At 34.1% G+C, this 22,646-nt stretch overlaps 1 protein-coding gene across 1 annotated transcript in view; it reads right to left on the bottom strand.

Moving 5' to 3' along the window:
- Positions 1-22,646, bottom strand: part of LOC123542570 (uncharacterized) — an 85,407-nt gene that overhangs the window by 56,526 nt on the left and 6,235 nt on the right. The window contains exons 3-11 of the mRNA XM_053532105.1: positions 21,284-21,485; positions 20,851-21,026; positions 20,254-20,350; positions 17,268-17,349; positions 15,142-15,342; positions 14,516-14,693; positions 13,007-13,318; positions 9,346-9,513; positions 2,486-2,662 (exon numbers count right to left, since the gene is read on the bottom strand). Coding sequence (XP_053388080.1) covers positions 2,486-2,662; positions 9,346-9,513; positions 13,007-13,318; positions 14,516-14,693; positions 15,142-15,342; positions 17,268-17,349; positions 20,254-20,350; positions 20,851-21,026; positions 21,284-21,485 — 1,593 coding nt within the window. The remainder of the gene's footprint in view (positions 1-2,485; positions 2,663-9,345; positions 9,514-13,006; positions 13,319-14,515; positions 14,694-15,141; positions 15,343-17,267; positions 17,350-20,253; positions 20,351-20,850; positions 21,027-21,283; positions 21,486-22,646) is intronic.

Consider the following 22,646-nt stretch of genomic DNA (forward strand, 5'->3'; position numbering starts at 1 on the left):
CAAAACAATACTGTGGAAGGTCTGCGCCGTGCTAATTGCAAAATGCTAAATGAGATATAATATAATAAAAATGTCATTTAGCATTGAATAATAATTATGTATTTAGCGTAAAGTTATTGGCATTTAGCATTAAAATTGACATTTGGCAATTAGCATAATGAACTGGCCCTCCATACAAAGTTGAATGCTAACATGCATTGTCCGATGCTGGCATGACATGGTAGAAGATGCTTCAAATCAGATCCATAAAACATGATGCAGATCTTTATTTCATAAAATCAAAGGACAATTAGCATTATCTTTCAGCACTATTATAAACATTAGATATTTGAAATTTTCGCATTGATCATGAGTAAGAATATTGTATTTAGCGGTTAGCATTAGATATTTGGCAATAAGAATGGTGCATCAGCCTTCCATATATGCATTGACCTTCAATAGTTTTGTTTTTTTTATCAATCTTTGTTAAGAAAATAAAAGGTCTTTTTTGTTTGGTGCTGCAGTGACTGCAGTATGGTGCTTGGTCACTGAATAGAAATCCTTTGACAAAGACGTGCTGTAATAAACTTTTAAAATCCATTCTTCAGTTTCAGAATTTTAATGATTAGAATAATCCTTTAAATAAGATAAACATATTTTTGTTAATAAATATATTTGCAAGATAGAATGGTTCTTCAACTATCACCATTAAAAATCAGTTAGGTAAACAGATCTATGATCAGCAGCATAGCACTTGACCACTGGCATGATGTACCAAATTATCCATGGGTAATCTAATAGCCATAGGTGCCAATCATCTCTCTGAGAGCATTTCGGATTGTACTAGACTGATAATTTCAACATCAATCCTGTGTGAAAATCTCTAAAATAGACTGGCTTTTGTCTCTATGAAATTTAATTTGTCAAAAAAGGTAAAAATATAGAAATATAGTTATTATCAGTCTAGTGGCTAGTCTAATACGTCTTCTGTATATTTTGGATTTCCAGTATTGCTATTTTTATTTTAACCAATCAGACGACTTGTTCGAATGTCAAAGAGTAAGAAAAATGTAGTTATTCCAGAGCTCGAATCCGGGACCCCCCGCTAATAAAGCAAGTGGCCTACCGACTGAGTTATCCGGCTATCTGACACAATTCGACATAAGAATCGTAAATATTAAAAGTCAAGGTTACAGGTAGATTTGCACAATGTTGTAAGTTAAGCTCTGATTGGCTAGCGAAAGGGTCGTCAGAACGAGGCTATGAATAGGTCGTTCTCAGATCCTATGCGTAGCGTAATAGGAGATGTACTTTAGTCAGATTGACTAGCAATATGGACTCACTACTTCTACAGATATAGATGCTTTTCATATATAACAGATATCTTTCATTGTAACCATTTTAGGATCATTTTGACATAAAATCTACAGAAAAGTTGACAAAGTCAATCTACAATGCTTGTAAGTTGTGGATAAAGTCATTCCATCCAGTTTTATACTTTTCTTAAATCAAGGATGGGATTTTCCACAATTCAACAAATGCGGTTAATTCATTTGTGAGTTTTGTATTATACGTGATTAGTACTCTGATTACTGCGTTACACGACAATAACGTCAAAGAACCAAATAAAAAAGAAAAGAAAAACATCATGAAGTGTTTACAAACGTGGCTGAGTTAACAAAGATCTATGGCTTAGTCACACTTTTAATGATAAAGTAATATATATATTATCCACAGCTAAGGAATGCAAAATCCAGTCGTACAATAAAGACGTAGAAAAAGTCCAGTGTTGGACACCAAGTGTAAGATGACATTGTCGTATTTGAGTATTTCATTCGGAATTCTCTGTCTCATAGGTAGGAAAGAATTCATCACAATGTTAGCAGCGTCGGATTGTCGTGGAGTTCGTGGTTGTATCAGTCTTCGAATCAATGCAAATGAACAGATAAAATGCATATCCATTATATCTACAACATTTGACATGAACGAAAATCATTTTCCTAAGAAAGCATTTTGGACAAGACCATCGAAATTTTATGCCCGCAAAATTACATGATTTCGCAGTATTTCATCAATAAAAAACATAAAATAAAAATATTGTTTAAATACCTTTATTTTAAGGCTTATTGTAGAAATACTACTTCTGTTTCTGGTTAAGCCTACCTACTATGATTTCACTATGTCATAGGTCACTTTAAATTTATTCTTATTTAATTAAATAACACTATTTTCAAATAAATGAAGAACAATCAAAATTGAACGAAATTAGTTGAGAAATAATACTTTTCCTATCAAACCTGTCTTTCAGCTGTTCACTGCACTATATTGAATATCAACAAAAATACCGACAGAAAAAAGTCAAATTGTGGTTGCATGTGATGTTGATCTGTTTCGCCGAGCTAGTAAAAATATGACTGGTTTCGAGAGCTACATGCTTTTTGTGTCCTTCGAATTCTTAACCAGTATTGTGTATAAACAATATACTTGGTTGAAAATAAACTCATACCTGAAGAATTTCCATTAAACGAACCAAAATCACACTGTGACGGGTCCTCGCACCCACAGTAATAAATAGGTATTTGCTTTGCCGCTGAAAATCCCAGCGTGTCATTTACTGTAAATATCAAACTTGTATCACTGTATCTTAGATATGTGCCAACCATCCAGCTAAAATTGCCGTCTCCTGTAAAATAGATAAAAAGGATAAGATTATATTAGCAAAGGATAATGATGTATATGAGGATAAAGATATATAAGATTAAGGATATATTAGGTTAAGGATATATAATATTGATAAGAGTAAGACTAAAGTTACTTGTTTACAAATAGATATGATTCAGTACGATATATGTTGGATCGTTATTTAGTAATTAAATTATAAACGATGTAATGATTTCGTTTTTCTCGATGTGTGTTTGATACAGTCGCATTTTGTTTTTGTATTTAAGTACATTAATGTTAATCTTTAACATAGCGTTGTATAAATCCATGTATTCACACTAGTGAAATGATATGAGATACTGTTCCAGCGTAGAAGATATATGTTGAGTTTGTAGTTCCTTAATTTCCTAACAACTGAAACCAACATACTGAAAAAATATTCTTAAATGACTTATCAAAAGAGTTAATTTACCTACTTATTTGTGTGAACCCGGCAAACTGTGTGCAAATCTCTCCTAATCGGAATGCCCTTTGATGTAGGCTGATTTCTTGTAACTTATTCTCTATTCCATTTACGAATTTAAAAACAGGAGAAAACTTCAATAAATGCAATAATAAAAGGATCCTTCCTCCCGGTTAAAAACTTTAAACAGTATATAATGAGCATGTAAATTTGAAATGACTGATAAGGATTAAGGAACTGTTTCCTGTTCCTTTTACAGAAGTCAAGTAATATATAGAAAATCCGAAAATGAAAAAGATACGAGTCAGTAAAGCCTGCTAAACACCTTGTATTACAAAAAGAAAAAAACAAGAGATCGACTATTCTAAAGCCTTGTCAATTGAATAAATATTATAAAAGTTGAAAAGGGGGCACAATTTAGTAAAATGCAAAACCGAGTTATCGAACTTGTAGAATGCATGTCAGCTCGTCACAATGGACGAGTGTGTGGTGTTTCAATACATTTACATACAAAACTAAAGAAAAACTGCTAAGTTTATAAAGGGGCATACTTTTGTGAAAATGCACAGTAATGTATTTAACTCTGTGCAGTGTATGTCAGATCATCTCAGTGAAAAGTGTGTGAAGTTACAATTCATTCCCATTAGTGGGTACTGAGATACAAGCTTACATACAAAAACGTAACTAAAATATGCTATGTTGAAAATGGAACATAATTTTGTGAAAATTATCAGTAGAATTGGATTATGTAACATGTGCACTTCATGGAAAATCATAACAGTGAACAAGTGTGTGCAGTTTCAATCCATTCCCATTAGTGGATACTGAGACACACGATTACAGACAAACTTGACCAAAATCTGCAAACCCGAAGAAAGGGCAAACTTTTGTGAAAATACACAGTAGAGTTATGGAACCTGAGTACTGCATCTCAGACCATGAGAGTAAACAAGCTGTGAAGTTTCAATCCATTGCCATTAGTGGGTACAGAAATAGGATGCCAGCTCACATACGAATATCTTACTTGCTTAGTCTGAAAAAGGGGCACAATTTTGTAAAAAAGCAAAACAGAGTTACGGAGCCAGTCAGTCAGTTTATCTCAATGAATAAGCGAGTTAAATTTGAATCAATTCCCACTAGTGAATACTGAGATACAAAAAACAAATCGGGACACCGACGCCGACGCCGACGCATGAGTGAGTTCAATAGCTCTTCCTAAACTTTGAATAGTCGAGCTCTAAGAAACTTTGATACAAGGTTTTTAAGATGCTTTGAGATATAAATACAATATCTGCATTAGGGCATGGAAATTTAACAATTGCGAATATGATTGTTGTGTAAAATTAATTTGAATCAAAAGAGGCATTGATACTTTAAGGTAACTATCGGTAATTTCCGTGAGACTACGTATCCCCAGAATCCTTTACCGGCATCCTTCGATCATGACACAACATTTTTATTCATAACAACCTGGGATCGCCGAAATCGCATATAGAGAATAGGTAAATAGACGGAAAGTGTAGATTGTCATCATGGGTCCACTAACTTAATGTCAAGTAAAAATAAGGAACTGGAAAAAGAAAATAAATGAAAGTATGTAAAATCAAAAGTAGATATATTAGTAGATATATTACTGTCATGAATTTGAGTAAGCGATTCTTTCCAAGGTTTTCAGAATGTCGTCTCAAAATAGGGGAACACTGTTTAAATAAGGATATGGACTTGTATTAGATGACTACTCAGATTTGAAGCTCGTACGAAATGCGGCCGGTCTCCCTCAACGCGGCTCGCTTAGCGACTCCTGACATGTGAAGATCTGGAGAACGAACCAGTGACGATTCGTCCCTGAAGGAAATAAACTAATGGTGGACCGGTTTGCCCCAAACCCCACTTCCCACTGTCTTACTGGTTATCTCGGTCTGGAAACGAATAGGTGTAGAAAAATATAACTGGTCTAACTCAAGCTATGGAGCGTGTCCTTAACAAATGAGTTCTCACGGACGTCCCCAATGGTTTTGCAGATAGATAGAAAAAGTGCGGTCCCTCAAAGGTGGAGTCCTGCTATATTACATGGTGGTTCTGTCCGGAGTTCTTAGCCAGCGAATGAGCAAACGAAGAGAGTTTGGATTGTCTCATTCAACAACTGCAATCCATTAAATGTCCATCTTCTCCTGAACAATCTTGAATGTTTGTCTACGAGTGCAAGCTAAGGTCGGCATTATATGTAAACATTTTTCTTATGTTGATTTACGATTGCAGGCAAAGGTCTATAATAAATACTGATCTATAATACGAAAAACTTCGAAAATCTATATATGAGCTGCATTTGTTCGAATACCGATTTATGACCTACACTTTTTAATGTTGATTTAGGATTGCAGACCCTGGGCTATAATAAATGTCGATCTTCGAAATCTGTCTCACGTGTTTATCTTAAGATCTTACACACTCATGCTAACCCGTGGAAGTTTTTGAAAAAGAGTAAGGTTATGTTTTTGCATTGGTTTTTAAAGTATTATCCGGATAAGGAATGACGAATGAAATTTTAGGTCCAACGCGACAAAACGAAATTTAACACCGCAACATAACGAAACACAGAACATGACAAAACGAAACATTTAGTTTTGCATCGGTGTCCTCGCCATTAACAAGAATTTCGATATGGCGTGTTAGTATAAGAGCCAAAACGAAATGAAATGTTTCGGGTTTGCGTTCGTGCAATAAACATAGATTTCATTTTGGAGTGTTTCATCGCTTCGTGTTGCCACGTGCACCAGGACAACACAACGAAATGTGCTTTAAAGTGTTCCATGCAATTTTAATTCAGACAAAAATAAAGTTAACCCAAGTTATCCTATAACGTTCTTGGGCCGTATAAAGCAAATGCCGAAAGTCGTCATGTGCATGCATATTTCTTTATCATGTTATGTGTTTACATTAGAATCTACTTTGTTATTAAACTTGCTAACTTTAAAGGTAAACCACATTACAAAAATCCAAAAACTAGCATTTTTACTAAAGTCGCTAATTAACCATTTCTTTTTATTTCTGTAATTGAGAAATTAATCTTTTTTTCTTGAATCCAGTGTTAAAGAAAACAATTTTCTGTGTACAGATGACTACGCTAAATGTATGTAGGTATAAAACAGTTATTATCAAATATGTATCAAGCGGCATTTCAAAGCTAGTCAAATAATGGCAGAAAGAAATAGTTTTCATTTTTCTGAGTTAAAGTGGCATCTGTATGCTTTATGGTGTTAGTTTCTGTTTTTGTAACTTTGAATTCACACTTGACACTTTAGTAGTATTTTAAAGCAGATTTTATGCTTTTATAAAATTGTAAACAAAAGTATTTCACATGTGTTCTTACCAATCTTTTAACTTTCAGTTTTGTAGGTGTACCAAAGTATTCAGCTGTCTGACAAAAATATCTCTTGTTGATACATAACCACTGGTTTTCTTGATGTTATGCCAAGGTGTATAGATCATTTATTGATATAAGGTTAGTTATGCTATTTTCCTTTTTTTAAATATGGGCCTATATTTTAGTGACATCTTTAAGAAGATTTAATTATTGCGTACATACCTTTGTTCAGTACTGTCCAAACAATAGGGAGATAAAGAGCTGCAGAATTATCAGGCAATAAAAGATACTAAAACAAAACCCAAGACACTAAAAGTAAAAATTAAGTCTTCAGTTATGTGCTTTACATCGCACAAGGTGCTACGCATTCATGTTTACACGATCTGCACAACAAAGTTCACAATAGCGGGTTTCCAAGATTGCATTTGGAACCTTTAAGGTGAGACTCTGTTAACACCGTTAACATACTAATTTAATTTAAAGTTCTGAAATATATGTTGGATGACAATCCTCTCTTCTTTCCTAACTGTTAATTGAAATAAACACTTTTAATGGTACTGTGTAAATTATATACTCGTACATTTGTACAAAGGCAGTATACATAAAACATATACAGAAAGAGGCCGGGTTTTAGAGGACGTCTCTTTACCATGACCCAAGAGTGTCTTATCATTTAGTCAAGCATTAACATTCTATGACTCCAGCACATCTTGATATTAATTTTGCTTGTCCATTTTGTAATAGGTAAAACAAGAAAAAAGGACTCATAAAGGTCTTTAAACGTTTAGAACCTCAACCCTTCGGTGTCATTTTGAGGTCAGTTGAACGTTGTTTCTTTTCATGACAATGTATTTAGGTGATACAACAAAATGTTCTTTTTTCATTAACTATCCTTTGTGAGAAATAATAAATTAAAAAAAGTTTGCTTCAGTAAACTAGCGCAAATATCACCATTAGATACAAACTAAAGTTTTATTTAGCATGAAACAACTATGTAACCCTAAGGTCGCCAAATCGTGTATAGATGTCCAGTTGTAGAATTAGGAATTGGAACAAAAGAAAAAAGGTTAAACCACAGGTCAGTTCTATACATAGAACCAACAGAAAGTACTTGAACATTCTACAGTATTACGAATTTCTATACAAATAAATACTAAAAGAAATGGAGAAACCATGATTACTTAAAGAAACTGCATCATAACATGTTTAAATAAATGTTGCAAATGCAAATGAAGACAAACATACAAATTCTTAATAAAATTCACGTAAATAATACTATGTAAATATTTGAGAAGTAGATGTAATGTTATTTCAGCAAAACTATGTGCTTTTTCTAACAGCTACTATTTTTATATCTAAAACGTTTTGACAAATACCTATTATATCATATTGTTAAAAAACGATAGAATATTCACTTCCTTAAGGTAAAAATGATGTTTAATAAGAGCCATTACTGATACATATTTATGAAAGTCACAATGAATGGAGAACTTATAAATATCGTTTGATGTACGAGGAGTGTTCGATATGAATTACTTATTGTCCTCTAGCTCGATATCCACGTGGGGCACGATAAAAACCAATACCTACCTGTATAGGGTTACTCAATACCTACACAACGTTTATAAATGTACATGTTAGACTAAGTGTAAGACATAAACTTTGCCATTTGAATACACGCAATCACTGACCACTGTAGTAAAAATGGTTGGTAGAAGCGTCGACAAGAAAGATGAAATACGGGCTTACATCAAAGCTCGCTCAAAACTTGGTTGTTCTTTGAAGCAGCTGATGACTGAACTTTCTACTGCTTATGGACCTTCTTGTGTGTCTTATGAAACAGTTCGGCGGTGGAAAAAGAAATTTGAGTCTGGTGTAGAGTCCATCAAAAATGCACCGAAATCAGGTAGGCCAAAATCTGCATCTCGTAAAGAATTCGTTTCCAAAATAAAGGAAATCATAGAAGGAGATGCCAGATTTACAGCTCGTGATATTGCAGGAAAGGTAGGCATATCACTATCAACGGTTCACCTTATTTTGAAGAAGCATTTGAAAGTCAGAAAGATTTCTGCTAGATGGGTGCCACATCTGTTGACTGATGAGCAAAAGAGGCAACGGGTTAAAATGGCCAAAAAGCTGCTTCAAATGTTTCCAAAATAGGACAAAAAGCTGTTTGCCAATGTCGTCACAGGTGATGAAACCTGTGTCCATTATTTTGAGCCCGTCAGAAAGGTTAGCAATAAGATCTGGGCCAATAAACACAGCAAACGCCCAATAATTGCCAAACGTTCTTTGAGTGCAAAGGCAAAGAAGGTTTTGTATGCAATCTTCTTCTCTGGTGAAGGAGTTGCAATAAAAGAGCCGGTGAAAAAGGGCAAAAGCATCACCGGAAAGTACTACAAAGACGTAGTACTGAAGAAACTGAAAAAGTATTATCAGAAACGACGCCCTGCCACTGGTTTTAAACATGTCCGTGTTCTACATGACAATGACCCGCTCATATCTCCGCAATAGTTACGGCGTTTTTGAAGAAAGAAAAAGTAACTGTTTTGCCTCACCCCCTGTATTCCCCAGACCTTGCCCCATGTGATTTCTTTTTGTTTCCGAAATTGAAATCATTCCTTGCTGGGCGGAAATACCAGTCCCGGCAGGCACTTGGATCTGCCATTCATCAGTACCTTATTACTGTGCCCAAATCAGCGTACCGTGACGCCTTCAAGAAGTGGATACATCGGCTGAAACTTTGCATTTCTAGCCACGGGGAGTACTTCGAGGGCATGAAATGAGCCCTTTTGGGCTAACTTGAAATTTGAAGTCTCCAGCTAGAAATAAGCAATTCATTTCGAACATCCCTCGTATGTCGTAATTGCTTACTTACCAAATGTATAATTTGTAATGTCTGTTTCTACGCTGTAGCTCATATTTCCTGGCTTGTCGAAGTCATCAGCTACGTACTGCTTTAAGTCAAGTTTTACATAACTATTTACTCCGTATGTCACATTCAGGAAAGTCGGAGTATTATTCTTAAAATGAGGAGGCTTGTTGTCTGCAAAAAAAAAAAATAATAATAATAAAATAAAATAAAAAAATAATAAAAATAAAATAAAGGGTTATAAATTCAAATATTTACAAATAATATATCTGACTTAAAGGTGTTCAATTACATTTTAACAACATTTTGTGTCATTTTTAGTATTTAAAATATATACCATTGCATATCTTAATCAATCATGACTTAAGTTACACACCAAAATTTGATATTGTTATCCTTGTTTTTTATCGACTGTTTGGTTCAATGAAATAACGATCTTGACGTAAATGAACAAGTAAATAATGTGAAATAATCAAAATTTAATTTGTAAAAATGTCATAATAGTCTGTTGAAAATCGGTAGGTGGCGCATATTACCTAACGCACGACCTAATGTGTCCGTACTTTACTCTGCTTTATCACAATTTCTTTACCAAGATGCAATTCCTCATTCCACTCTATGTCGGCATCATATCGAATGCATTCTCGAATAGTAGAAAAGTGTACACGTCTTACCATGGTACGTTTAACATATGATGCATAGTTACCATATCGTGCAAAGTTTCATAGTTTCCATATCGTGCAAAGGTTTGATACTGAGGCTTAGTTTCAGTGTGATCAAACATTTTTATACATATTTACAGGTATATAACAATATTGTTTAAAGCAACGAAAAAGAGAAAAGGTATTTAGAACAAAAGTTAAAAGAATTTCAATTAAATGTTAGAAGCGTATTTGTTGTCGAGTTTTAGGCAGAGGCTTAAAATTTCTTACACGATGATAGATGTTGCGCAGACACTGCTTTACTTCATGCCAATCTTAACTGGATGTTATTTATACATTTACTTAACAGCGATATTACATGCGCCAAATCGATGAAAATGTGTCATTCGAATGTCACAACGACATCAACAAAAGCAAAAAGTATTTGCTACATATGTTGAAAACCGCAAATGAAAGTAAGTTTTATACAGTTATTCTTTATTTTCAGCTCTTCAAGAATGATTACGAAATTGTCCACGTGTAGACTATTACATAATACACAATCTGTTTACAATCTGAAGGGTCGTGAAATTAAGTCCCGGCGAGGTAGGGATGTTTCAAGTTTCAAATTGTTTTGATTTATTAATGTTTATTTCAAGTATGTTTGATTATTATCACTATATTCAAACGGTTTATAAATTTAGATTTGATACCGATGTAGCATATAAAATGACTTTATCAAAACATTTGTTTCATTCCACGTTCTTTTAATTTTTCACTATGCTAAACTTTATATAAATAATTATTGGAAAACTATATCAATTATCTGTGTATGCTGTAATCATAATTAAATGTCTATAAAATAACAACCATATTCTAGATTTGAATGTAATCCGAATCACTGAGTAGACAGTTATGTCTAATATTTAATTGCTCCATATTTTCTCTTGAAACAGCGGTTTTATTTTCAGTTGTAAGCATGTTATTTATCCATCACTACAAAGGATATAACTACATACATTACTATCATAACTATTATTATTATACCAAATTTATTATTGTTATATACATAGTCTGTCCAAGAATTCAACAAGCAAATTCTATGAATTGGTATCCCCCGCCGAAAGGGCTTGTGGTGAGGAATGACAAAAATATATCTGGCAAAAAGCTAAGGATGTTACTAAGAAGCAAATAATTTCATTAGCCAAGATCATTTTAGCAGAAAATGAATGTTCTTCTTTCTGGTTTTTTTCTTTTTGTTTTGAGGTGGCATGGGCAGCGGGGGTGACTAGATGAGAGTACGAAATCTTACAATGATGTTGATTATAAATATTGATGTAAAATTAAAACTGATGAAAAAAAATGGATGGGAGATGGGAAGGCATGATCGGGTTGGTAGGGCAAGACTAAGATGGGGGAACGGTACAATTTTGCATGCTAATAAATATTCATGGAAGGTTTGAAAAGAATTAATAATAAAAAAAGGAATCATTTTTCCCCTTATTTTCTTTGCTTATTTTGGTGAGTGGAAGGTGGGGGGGGGGGGGGGGGGGGGGGGGGGGGGGGGGGGGGGGGGGTAACCAAGGTAAGGTGGTGACCAAGTGTGGGTACAAAACTTCACATGTGTATAATAATTTGCAAGGAAAAGAATTAAAGAAGTTTAATGAAATTCTACCAATTGGTTGATTGTTATGTACAAATCTGTAGGTTATTAAACAATTAAAGGGCAATAACTCTAAGGAAAATTGACCAATTGAAAAAAATGACAGGTATCATCTAAGTATGTTGGTTCACATTCACATCAAGTTTCATGAAATTCCCTATCAGCTTATTACTGAGTAATGGCTGCAGACGTGGAATTTTCATTAAATCACGGTTAATAACTCATCGCACTATGTTGGTGCATGTTTATTTCAAGTTTATGAAATTCTACCTGATAGTTACTGAGAAATGGCTGCGGGCGTACATTTTCGGTCATTTTTCATTACATCAAGGGCAATAATTCTAAAGGAAATTGACCAATCAAAAAAAAAAAAAAAAAAAAATTGACGGGCATCATCGTGGTTCATGTTTATTTCAAATTTCATGGAATTCTACCAGCTAGTTACCGAGGAATGGCTGCGTACGGACGCGGGGACTCTTATCATTTTTACGGACTCTATTAATACTCTTATGTCTGCTAATTTATAATCACCTTGAAGGGCATATATTGTCTAGACAAAAGAAACATGTTTTTGCCGTATGTATTCCTTCAGATTAGCTAACGTTATAAATCATTTAAATTGACCAATCTGTAAACTAATATATTCATGAGAAACATAAAATGTTGCTTGCGACATAAACCCAAGTACATTGATCATTAAATAAGATCAGTATTAAAAAGGTAAAAAAAATGGTTCAATCTTCAAGAAAATCAGTGTGTGTTTATCATAAATATATTAATATTGAAATATTTCGGAGTTCATTTTTTGTCAATGTGTTTCGGTGTTGAGATACTATACGGTTTCACATTTATAACAGTTATATTTTGATGTAACATAAAAATTTGATAACATACTTCTCTTATTATCTATTTGATCCTGATAAAACTGACATAGCTCGACGTACTTAGCTTGGATCAGATCTGCATCAGTCACATGCAGAAGGTTAAATTTTGTTTCCCACTATATAATTTTTGATGTTTCTGATATATGAAATAAGGATCGATAAATTTTGCAAAATACTAGTCAAATTTACGTTTATGATGTACCACTTAAACTCATGTAAAACTACCACTAAAGCAAAATCATGTTTCTGTTGCAAAAGAAACTTAGCCGACACAGGTGTATGCGGAACGTTATGTGACAAATCGTTTTTTTTTTTAAATATTGAGATGGTGTGTAAACACCCAGTATAATCTCGTTAAAATATCGGTTGTCTCCCTTTGCTGTTACAGATAAATATCGTATTTGTGAAAATGCATCAATATTTGTACCATTAAAACAAATCCCGGATGTAATAAGTATGTTTAACATATGTTTACTTACGCAATATTACATATATGTGGTGTTCCTTTTCCACAGTGTCCATAATAGCTTCACCTTGAGTTTCATTCTTTGTTCTTGCAATTGTAGCTAGGCAATGGGCATTAGTCTGATTGTTCCAAGAATTTTTGCATGTCCTTCTGAATAAAGTTATATTATCGCCCGTAAAGCCTGCGTACAGTTTTTCCAGGTCACCTTTCTTAGCAAGATCTTCAAAAAAGCCTGGCACAGTTTTATCTTTTCCGTTCCAGTATGTAAAGTTGCCCCCAGTTATGCTATAATTAAATTTATTTTCGCTTTCTGGTGTTACCCTCCCTGTGAAAGATAAAACAGAAATAGGAACACGTCATACAGTGCGACAGCCAAACAATTTAAATTAACGTTTAATTTCTTAGTTACAAAATGCTCTTTGTTTTTTTTTTTTAATTGTCAACTTCCCAACCTTGACTGAGATGTCCCTCATCATACGGTTTCTATATTTCACAACTTATTCGTTTTGCAAGGGCCTGCTAAAAGTTAGAGGATTTCAATGATTGAAATCTACATATCAACAAAGATAAAAGCTGGACCAGAGGTTGCTGTTACAGGGTTTTTGCTTCACGAGCAAGGTAATTATTGAATTTCATATACATGTATTTTACGTATAGAACAATGATAAGTAGAAGAGAGCCATTCATTTTTTAAATGTGTGTTTACTATTAAAGTGTTAAAGTTACACGAACCGCTAAACACTGATTATCATACATGACTGATGTACGATAAGGTATCGTTAAGGACAAATAGTCATTATACGTATTACTATTTCTGATCCGTGACTGACAGGATAGTAATAAACCTGGTTCATGTGTACCTGAGAGTTACCATGTATATTCACTTGGAAGATGTTAAAGTAATGAATCATATTGACTTTATGGACACGGACTAATTAGTATTAGTTAACAAATATTCATTTTTAGTGATAATATATAGTGATAAAAAAAAATAGTAAGTAATGAAGAATACGTATAATTGTTGATTTATTTACAATGTGCTCTACCTCCATATCTTGAAATAAGACAAGGTTTACACATAGTTTACAGACAAGGTTACAGAATATGTAGGGATAAGTCGGATAACAACAGTACAATTCAACTTTATAATCGGTCAGTTTCCATTCTTCAAAATATTTATTACATAGGATGCGTTCATTTTGTTTCCGTTGATGGGTGACAGACAGACAGACAGACAGAAAGTCAGACAAATGGACGTCTTTTGAAAAAGGAATTTGACTCTCTGTTTAAAGGGACCAATAATTATTTTTCATACTGAGGTCTATGTGAGATTAGTTATACACAATTTAATAAATGTATTTTGAGGGCAATAGCTACCTACGTGCATAATATCAACAGATTTAAAACTGATGATATATAATGAAAGAACCAATTACAAATATCATGTAAATGTTAACACTCCAGATTTGAGTGTTCCATATGGTGAAAGAAATATAAAAAAGACATTGAAAATATGTCTTACATGATTCCCCATAATAATATAACTGCTCTTCTGTTGCATTAATGCTGCTGACTTTTGTTCCATTACTTGCAGTATAATATCCCTGCTGTAAATTTCCTGCTAGACCACTCATTCCTGTAATATTCTTTCGCGGATGTGATATAGTAACACTCATAAACGCTCCACCGGTAAATGTTATCTGCAATATACAATATCAAATAGACATCTTAAGACGTAGGCCGTTTTCATCCAATAGTTAATAGTCAATCTACATATCATGCTGAACAAATATGTGTATATCGTTTTTTCACTAAAATCCATTAAATATGGAAATGAAATGTTGACGTGGTAGTGGGGAGAGGGGTGGGGACAGTGAGGGGCTGGGCGCGAGCGAACAATGACAGCAGATTTGCTTTTAATGTGTTTACTTAATATGTAGAGCAATGATATGTGCAAAATAGCTCATATCCGTTATCTCCAGCTTAAGCAGAGCCAGTAAAAATAAGAACAGTTAGTTAATGTATGAACACATAACTAAAGCCTATCAAGTTTCACTAAAATTTAGACAATTAAACAATCTCTAAGAACTCATGCTGAAGCATATGACGACAACAAATAAAACGATAATAGCAAGTTTTGATGGTTACCTCTGATATGTTTAACGATGTTTGCTTTGTCCGTACTCCAAATCCGTTTGGTGTACAATGCCACTGAAATGCTATAGATTGTCCAGGCGTTATACCCTCCTGCTTGGAATTCTTCCATAACGATCCATTATGTTTGAATAGATATAGTGCCTCGTCAGTTCTATTGTATACAATCGTGATGGTGTCTTTTTTTAAGTTATCCTGAAAATGTTTAGATTTTATCTGTTTGTAACATAATGAATGGTATCTCCAAAAAATACTTATTTTTATACATAAAAACTTCTGACTTTAGTTTTAATATTACATATTTTCGGCGTTTTAATCCTTCAAAAATGTACAGTAAGTCACTCTATATGTTACTCTCTTTTACGTAAGTCACAAGAAAATTCAATATTAATACTGTTAAATAGATTACAGAAGAATTATTCGACTTACACGCACAAAAAATGTCACAGAACATTTTAATATATACCTGATGATAACATAGATGATGTCGGTCGGTGTGACATTATAAAACACATGAAAGGGAACAGTAGGTACTATCGACAAATATAAGGGAGTCATGGTTATCAAGAGGACTAAACATAAAAGCAAAACTTGAGTGAATTCCTAGAACTAAAATAAATGTTTTCGGTAAAAATTGTCAAGACCGTAAATTGAGGGTAGTAAAAAGATAAAAAGCAGGGGCGGATCTGTATATATATAATATGTAATCCGGATGCAGTGAAATAAAAACATTTCCCGTGCAATAATACAGATAAATTTTCAATTCGTTAAGACCACTGACATTTTGCCAAAAAAGGGATATTACATAGCTTTAATGTGCTTGTTTGCTATATAGTTTATTTGCTTTATTAGCATGAATACAGGTATATTTATTACGTTTCAAAACATTTTTAAATTAATTTAACAGTTCTAAACGCAGGCCAAATTTTTCTCGCGTTATACTATTAGCTAATAGTCCTTTTATTACTTCTTATTATTCAAGCACTTGTCTTTTCATTCTTTTATTTATTATATGTCATAGTATATAACTGCCTTCAGTTTAATTTTAGTACCCATCCGCTCAGCTCAATAGGGAGAGGGCAGATCTGCGGATCGCGGGATCGTGAGTTGGACCACCGGGTGTGGCGTATGTTATAAAATACATTGTGTCTGATATCATTTGTTCTCCACGTCTTATCTGTGTTGGGAAGTTATCAGTTACTTGCGGCGGAGAACAGGTTCGTACTGGACTGTTACACTGGTTAGTTAAAATGCCTACAGTTACATTACTGAAATAATGTTGAAATAGCTTTTGAATGTTACAAGTGTGATTTTATTACATTACATTTGTATGTACACTGATGAGCCGGTAGGAGAAACTAGTTTGTATTTTTGTAATTAAATACTGTTAGGAAGGCAAGTGAACCGTTTTATATATTTAATTTATAGACTTCCATCTTGTGCCGAGTCTTTTAATGGTCAAGTTTATATGTATATTACAATATCCAAGTGTTCAATTGTAATTTTCTTTTCATTATAATAAATAATTGGAAGCTCAAACATTGACACTTCCTCTGGGTCTTAAATGTCTATTTAGTAAAAAAAATAAAATAAAATATAACACGTTTAGAATTTAGCGGGATGGGGGAGGGGAGGGCCTCCGTGGCCGAATGGTTAAGATCGCTGACCTCAAATCAATTGCCACTCACCGATGTGTGTTCAAGCCCTTCTCGGGGGGTTGAAGTAGTCATGTGAGGAAGCCATCCGGCTGGCTTATGAAAGGTGGTTGGTTCTACCCAGGTGTCCGCTCGTGATGAAATAATGCACGGAGGTGCACCTGGTGTCTTACTCCACCATCACAGTTTTGGGAAGTCGCCATATGATCTTTTATTGTGTCGATGCGACGTTAAACCCAACAAAATAAATAAACTGGAATTTAGCGGAACTTTGCGGTAAGGTTAAACAGCGATATGTTAGTTCCGGCTTCGTGTTTCAATTGTTTTTTTTAAAGAACGCCACGATGTATCACTTGAATAGAGGTAACGAATGAAATAAAATAGAATGAAATTTAGACGTTTTGACTAATCGATATCACGTGTGTATAACAGTATCATAGTTTAAAGAAACATTTGACTACTTACCACAAGGACGAAGGCAACAAATATCGTAGCATCTATATTGCCTTTAATCAAGAAATCTGTTTGGGTCTGAATCTGTAGTGATCTAAAAATGCAAAGCACAATTTAACGATAACCAAAAAAAAAAAAAAAAAAAAAAAAACAAAAAAAAAAAAAAAAAAAAAAAAAAAAAAAAAAAAAAAAAAAAAAAAAAAAAAACAAGCACCATTGTCCAACATATTACAACGGAATGCCGAAATAAATGACTAAACTCAAGTCGCAGCCGCAAAACACATGCAGAATAAATGTCTTTTTGTAGTGTTGAATCGTATGAATAAGTGCACGGAATGTGTTTTTATCACCAATAAGTACAATGTAAAGCACGTAAGTTGAATTTTGTCGATATTCATTAATAGAGTCTTATTTTATCGACAGTCAGGAGGCTTGTTTCACGTGCCAAAGGACTTACGACGTATATTAATGTAATTGAATCTATGATGTATTTAACACATTTTCCATCGTATATAATTCTGTAATTTTGCCTTCAACATGAAAATTAATACCACTTATAACTGGTATGATAAGTTATGTGTAAACATATTTATTAATTAAAGACGAGTTGAACGCTGTACTGATCCTGATTCAACGATTCACATGAAGAATTATATCCTATAAATATATGATCACTTGGCCTTGACATTTTTATGCAATCAAAATCACGTTCGTTCCTTATGTGGACACCAGACCCAACAAGTGAATGAAGTATTGGCATTCAATACAAAGTCCCCTACTGGAAGGCACCTTACTGTTTCTACTGCAGTATAATATAATGAATTGATATATGTCAATGATGTATAAACAGTATTGTACTATATATACAATATGTTATAACAAAACACTTGGATTAAATTTGCATACATAAAAACCTGTAGCTGCTTTCATATGTATTTATTTTGGCCAATTATGAAAAGGTTATCATAAAAGTTATCTATAGTAACAACAAAGGGAAACTCATAAAAAATGTATTAGAAAAAAGTATATTACAAGTCCATAAAAAACTCTTTACCAGGTAGAGACAGGTCAAAATACATCTAAAAATTCAATGTAACATGCATGTTATTCCACAAAAAAGTGGTCTCGATTTTTCCCTACGGCCAGTAATGAAAATAAAAGTAACAATATAATCTATTTATAGTAAAACAAAGAGAGGTATTTCTTAAAACACGGGTGTCTCATGGCAATGAACATTTGTGCCAAGTTCCATCAAAATCTCTCCATGCATGGAGAAGAAATGCTCTGGACAGTCATGCTTATATTTAAACTTTGATCTCTAAGTATGACCTTGACCTTGAATCTAGAGACCTGGTTCTTACGCACGACAATCCGCCTTATAGTGGTGAACATTTGTGCCAAGTTTCATCAAAATCCCTCCATGCATGAAGAAGAAATGCTCCCGACAAAGTCATTTTGTATGTGACCTTTGGCCTCTATATGTGACATTGACCTTAGACTTAGGGCCTGGGTTTTGCGCATAACATGTTGTCTCATCCAGGGAAATATTTGTGCCAACTGATATTTAAATCCTGCCTTACATGACAAAGTTATAGACCGGACAGGAAAAAATCCTATTGACATTTGATCTCAAAGTGTGACCTTGACCTTTAAGCCAGGGTTCTGTGTGTTGCGCATGACACGTCATCTCATCATGGGAAACATTTGTGCCAAGTAATATTAAAATCCCTTCATGGATGGCAGAGTTTTGGACCGAACAGGAAAAAAGCCCTGTTGACATTTGACCTCAAATTAAGACCTTGACCTTTGAGTTAGGGCTCTGGAACTTGCGCATAACACGTCGTGTCCTCATGGGGAACATTTGTGCCAAGTGACATTAAAATCCCTTAATGAATGACAGAGTTATGGACCGGACACAAAGCAGACCCTGTTCATGCCATGTTAACATTTGACTGCTAAGTGTGACCTTGACCCTTGAGCTAGGGGTCTGAAAGTTGGGCATGACACATTGTCTTAATATTGCTCTGTTGGCATATGACCTCCAATTGTGAACTTGACTTTGAGCTAGGGATCCGGGTCTTGTGCATGACACATCGTCTCCTTATGGGGAACATTTGTGCCAAGTGAAATTAAATTCCCTTAATGAGTGACAGAGTTATGGACCGGACACGTCTCCTTCTGTGGTACATTTGTGCCAAGTGATAATAAAATCCCTTAATGAATGACAGAGTTATAGACCGGACACGAAGCAGACCCTGTTCATGCAATGCTAACACTTGATTGCTAAGTGTGACCTTGACCTTTGAACTAGGGGTCTTATAATTTATAATTTGTCTTATTATGAGGTACATTTGTGCCAAGTAATATTAAAATCCCTTCATGGACGGGAGAGTAATGGACCGGACAGGAGAAAAGCTCTGTCGATATTTGACTTTCAATTGTGACCTTGACCTTTAAGGTAGGGGTCAGGGTATTGCGCATGACACGTCGTTTCCTTATGGGGAACATTTGTGCCAAGTGATATTAAAATCCCTTAATGAATGACAGAGTTATGGACCGGACACGAAGCAGACCCTGTTCATGCCATGATAACATTTGACTGCTAAGTATGACCTCAACATTTGAGCTAGGGGTCTGAAAGTTGGGCATGACACATTGTCTTATTATGAGGTACATTTGTGCCAAATAATATTAAAATCCCTTCATGAATGTGAGAGTTATGGACCGGACAGGAGAAAAGCCCTGTTGACAGTTGATCTCCAATTGAATTGTGACCTTGACCTTTGAGGTAGGGGTTCGGGTTTTGCACATGACACGTCGTCTCATCATGGGGAACATTTGTGCCAAGTAATATTAAAATCCCTTCATGGATGACAGAGTTATGGACCGGACAAGAACTTGCGGACGGACGGAATGACGGAATGACTGAAAAGCGCATTCCTATAGTCCCTGAAACTGGTTTTCAACCAGTAGGGGACTAATAAAATCAAATACATACTTATTACTGGTTTCAAGAAAAGTGTATTCTCCATGACCATTAAATGAATACTTGTGCTGATCCACAGTGGTTATTTCAGGATCACCCCATGACGTTGCTGAAAGAAAGTGTTTCCGACGTTAATAATTGTACTTCGGGACGTCAACGAATATTGTATATTGCAAACACATAATGAAAACCACGAACTATTACTGATAACTAGCATGTATTTTGTGTCATTTTAAATACTTTTGTAAGCATGACCTTTTGAATGCATTTTACAATCTGTCCTGAAGATACTTTACAAGTTATCTTTGTGCAAGTAGCTAGTGCTCAAGAGTGTCTGAATATGAAATTACCTTGTACATAGATACATTCCTATCTTCCTTCCTACAAAGCTGTACTTAATAAACGTGTACTTGTTTATTATCATTTCCATGCGTCCAATATAGCAATTAATGAAACTAATTAATGAAATTAATGAAATATTGAAACAACTGGATTAGATCTAGAATATGTGATTTAATCAGTCAGAAAATGTCAAATAATTGAACGAGAACTATGCATTGTTTGAAAAAAGTACACAAACTTGTTAATGTTTGTTATAACTAAATTTACTGTATATTATATCCGTGCTGTCGGAACAATTGTTTGACGGAAACGTCTCGTAGAACAGTTTACATTGGTCATCATTCATGCAACATGTATTATGTATATCCGCAATATCAGGTTCCAGAATATCTGGTATTACATATCCGCCATTCTTTGGTCCTGTTAGCAGATGTCCATAGGCACTGAAATATTATAGAAAACATATGTGTATCATATGTATAAGATATATGATATTTTCTAACTGAAAAGGACATAAATAAAGGTTCACAGTCATATTCTGAGATAATACTGCGCTAAAACTGTGTGTGCTATATATTATTTCAATGACATGTTTCTGACATTTTTTGCGTGACATATTTCAACAAAAAGAAAAATACAAGTCAATAAACCAGTTGTGCTTTTATGTAGATACTAAGATATGTCAAAGCGAGAGCCTTACTCATAACAACACATTTGTTTCAATCCATTTTCAGAAAACCATTGCTTGTAGCAATCGCCAATCTTCTGAAAACTGTAATCAAGCGCCATCTTCTGTTCAAAACAAGCACAAGGTATCGCTGTATGCTGGTGTTTTAGAATGGAATTCTTTATTTCTTTGTCAGCTGTAATTCGTCGACAAACATGCGATCCGTTTTCAGACGCTGAAATGTAAAGACAACAACATTGTTTCTTAGTATGCTTTATAAATTATATAAACTATTCAACTCTTCAGAATAGCGAAACTAAAACTAGTATGTCATTGACAACACATGCTAGTACCTAGCTCAGATCTTCAAGTAACTTTATTACGGACGTTAATTTCATGTCGGAATGTAGGCACATAATTTCATTTTGGGAGTACGATAAAACAAAGCACTGGTAAACACTTTAAAATCGACAGTCAGATCGTTATAACTCTCAGAAATTGCTGTTTTATGTAAAGACAACCTTTCAATCAAATAAGGCAAAAGATAAGATATACTTACATACCTGTTATCGGCAAACGCGTATGGTTAAGCAAATATTTCATAATTGAAAGCAATTCAAAAAGTTCAGAGAAAATAACCAAATATTGCATACAAACTTTTAACCCACATCCATCATTCCTTCCCAAAGAAGGATGGTTAGACTTAGTACAACACAGTACAAAGTTGCATGCATTTAATACTCTTAGGGAACGTAAATTGTCATAAACAAATATTCTCTTTATCGTAAAATTAACGAAATACAATTATTAAAATGGTATAAAAAATCAAATAACGACTTAAAGGCGTACGCTAGAATTCCCTGTATATGAGATGGGCGAAAATTTTCCCAATAACAGAATTTCTTTAAACTTTGGATATTGAAGGACAATCATCTAAGAAACAAAAAAATGCAATAAAAATCATAGGTCACCAGATTCGAAAAAGAGTTATCTGCCCTTGAAAACGTCATTTTTGGGGGAAATGCCGTTTTCAAGGGCAGATAACTCTTTTTCGATACCGGTGACCTATGATTTTTATTGCATTTTTTTGTTTTTTAGATGATTGTCCTTCAATATCCAAAGTTTAAAGAAATTCTGTTATTGGGAAAATTTTCGCACCAAATTCTAGCATACGTCCTTAAACAATAGTTTTTTTTTCTCATTTACACAAATAATTTGTCCTCTTTGTTGATTCAACGCTAATAGTTTCAAAAGTAGTGGAAAGAAATGTTCGGCGTACTGATTTTGTTAAAGCTGATCACAAGTTTAGGATCATATCTGAAGGCTTTTATAATTTTAACAAATCGCTAGCACAACCATCATGAGATAACAAAGAACGTTGAATAATTGAACAAAC

The sequence above is a fragment of the Mercenaria mercenaria genome, chromosome 19 (genome assembly GCF_021730395.1).
Source record: "Mercenaria mercenaria strain notata chromosome 19, MADL_Memer_1, whole genome shotgun sequence".
In the NCBI taxonomy this organism is placed as follows: Eukaryota; Metazoa; Mollusca; class Bivalvia; order Venerida; family Veneridae; genus Mercenaria; species Mercenaria mercenaria.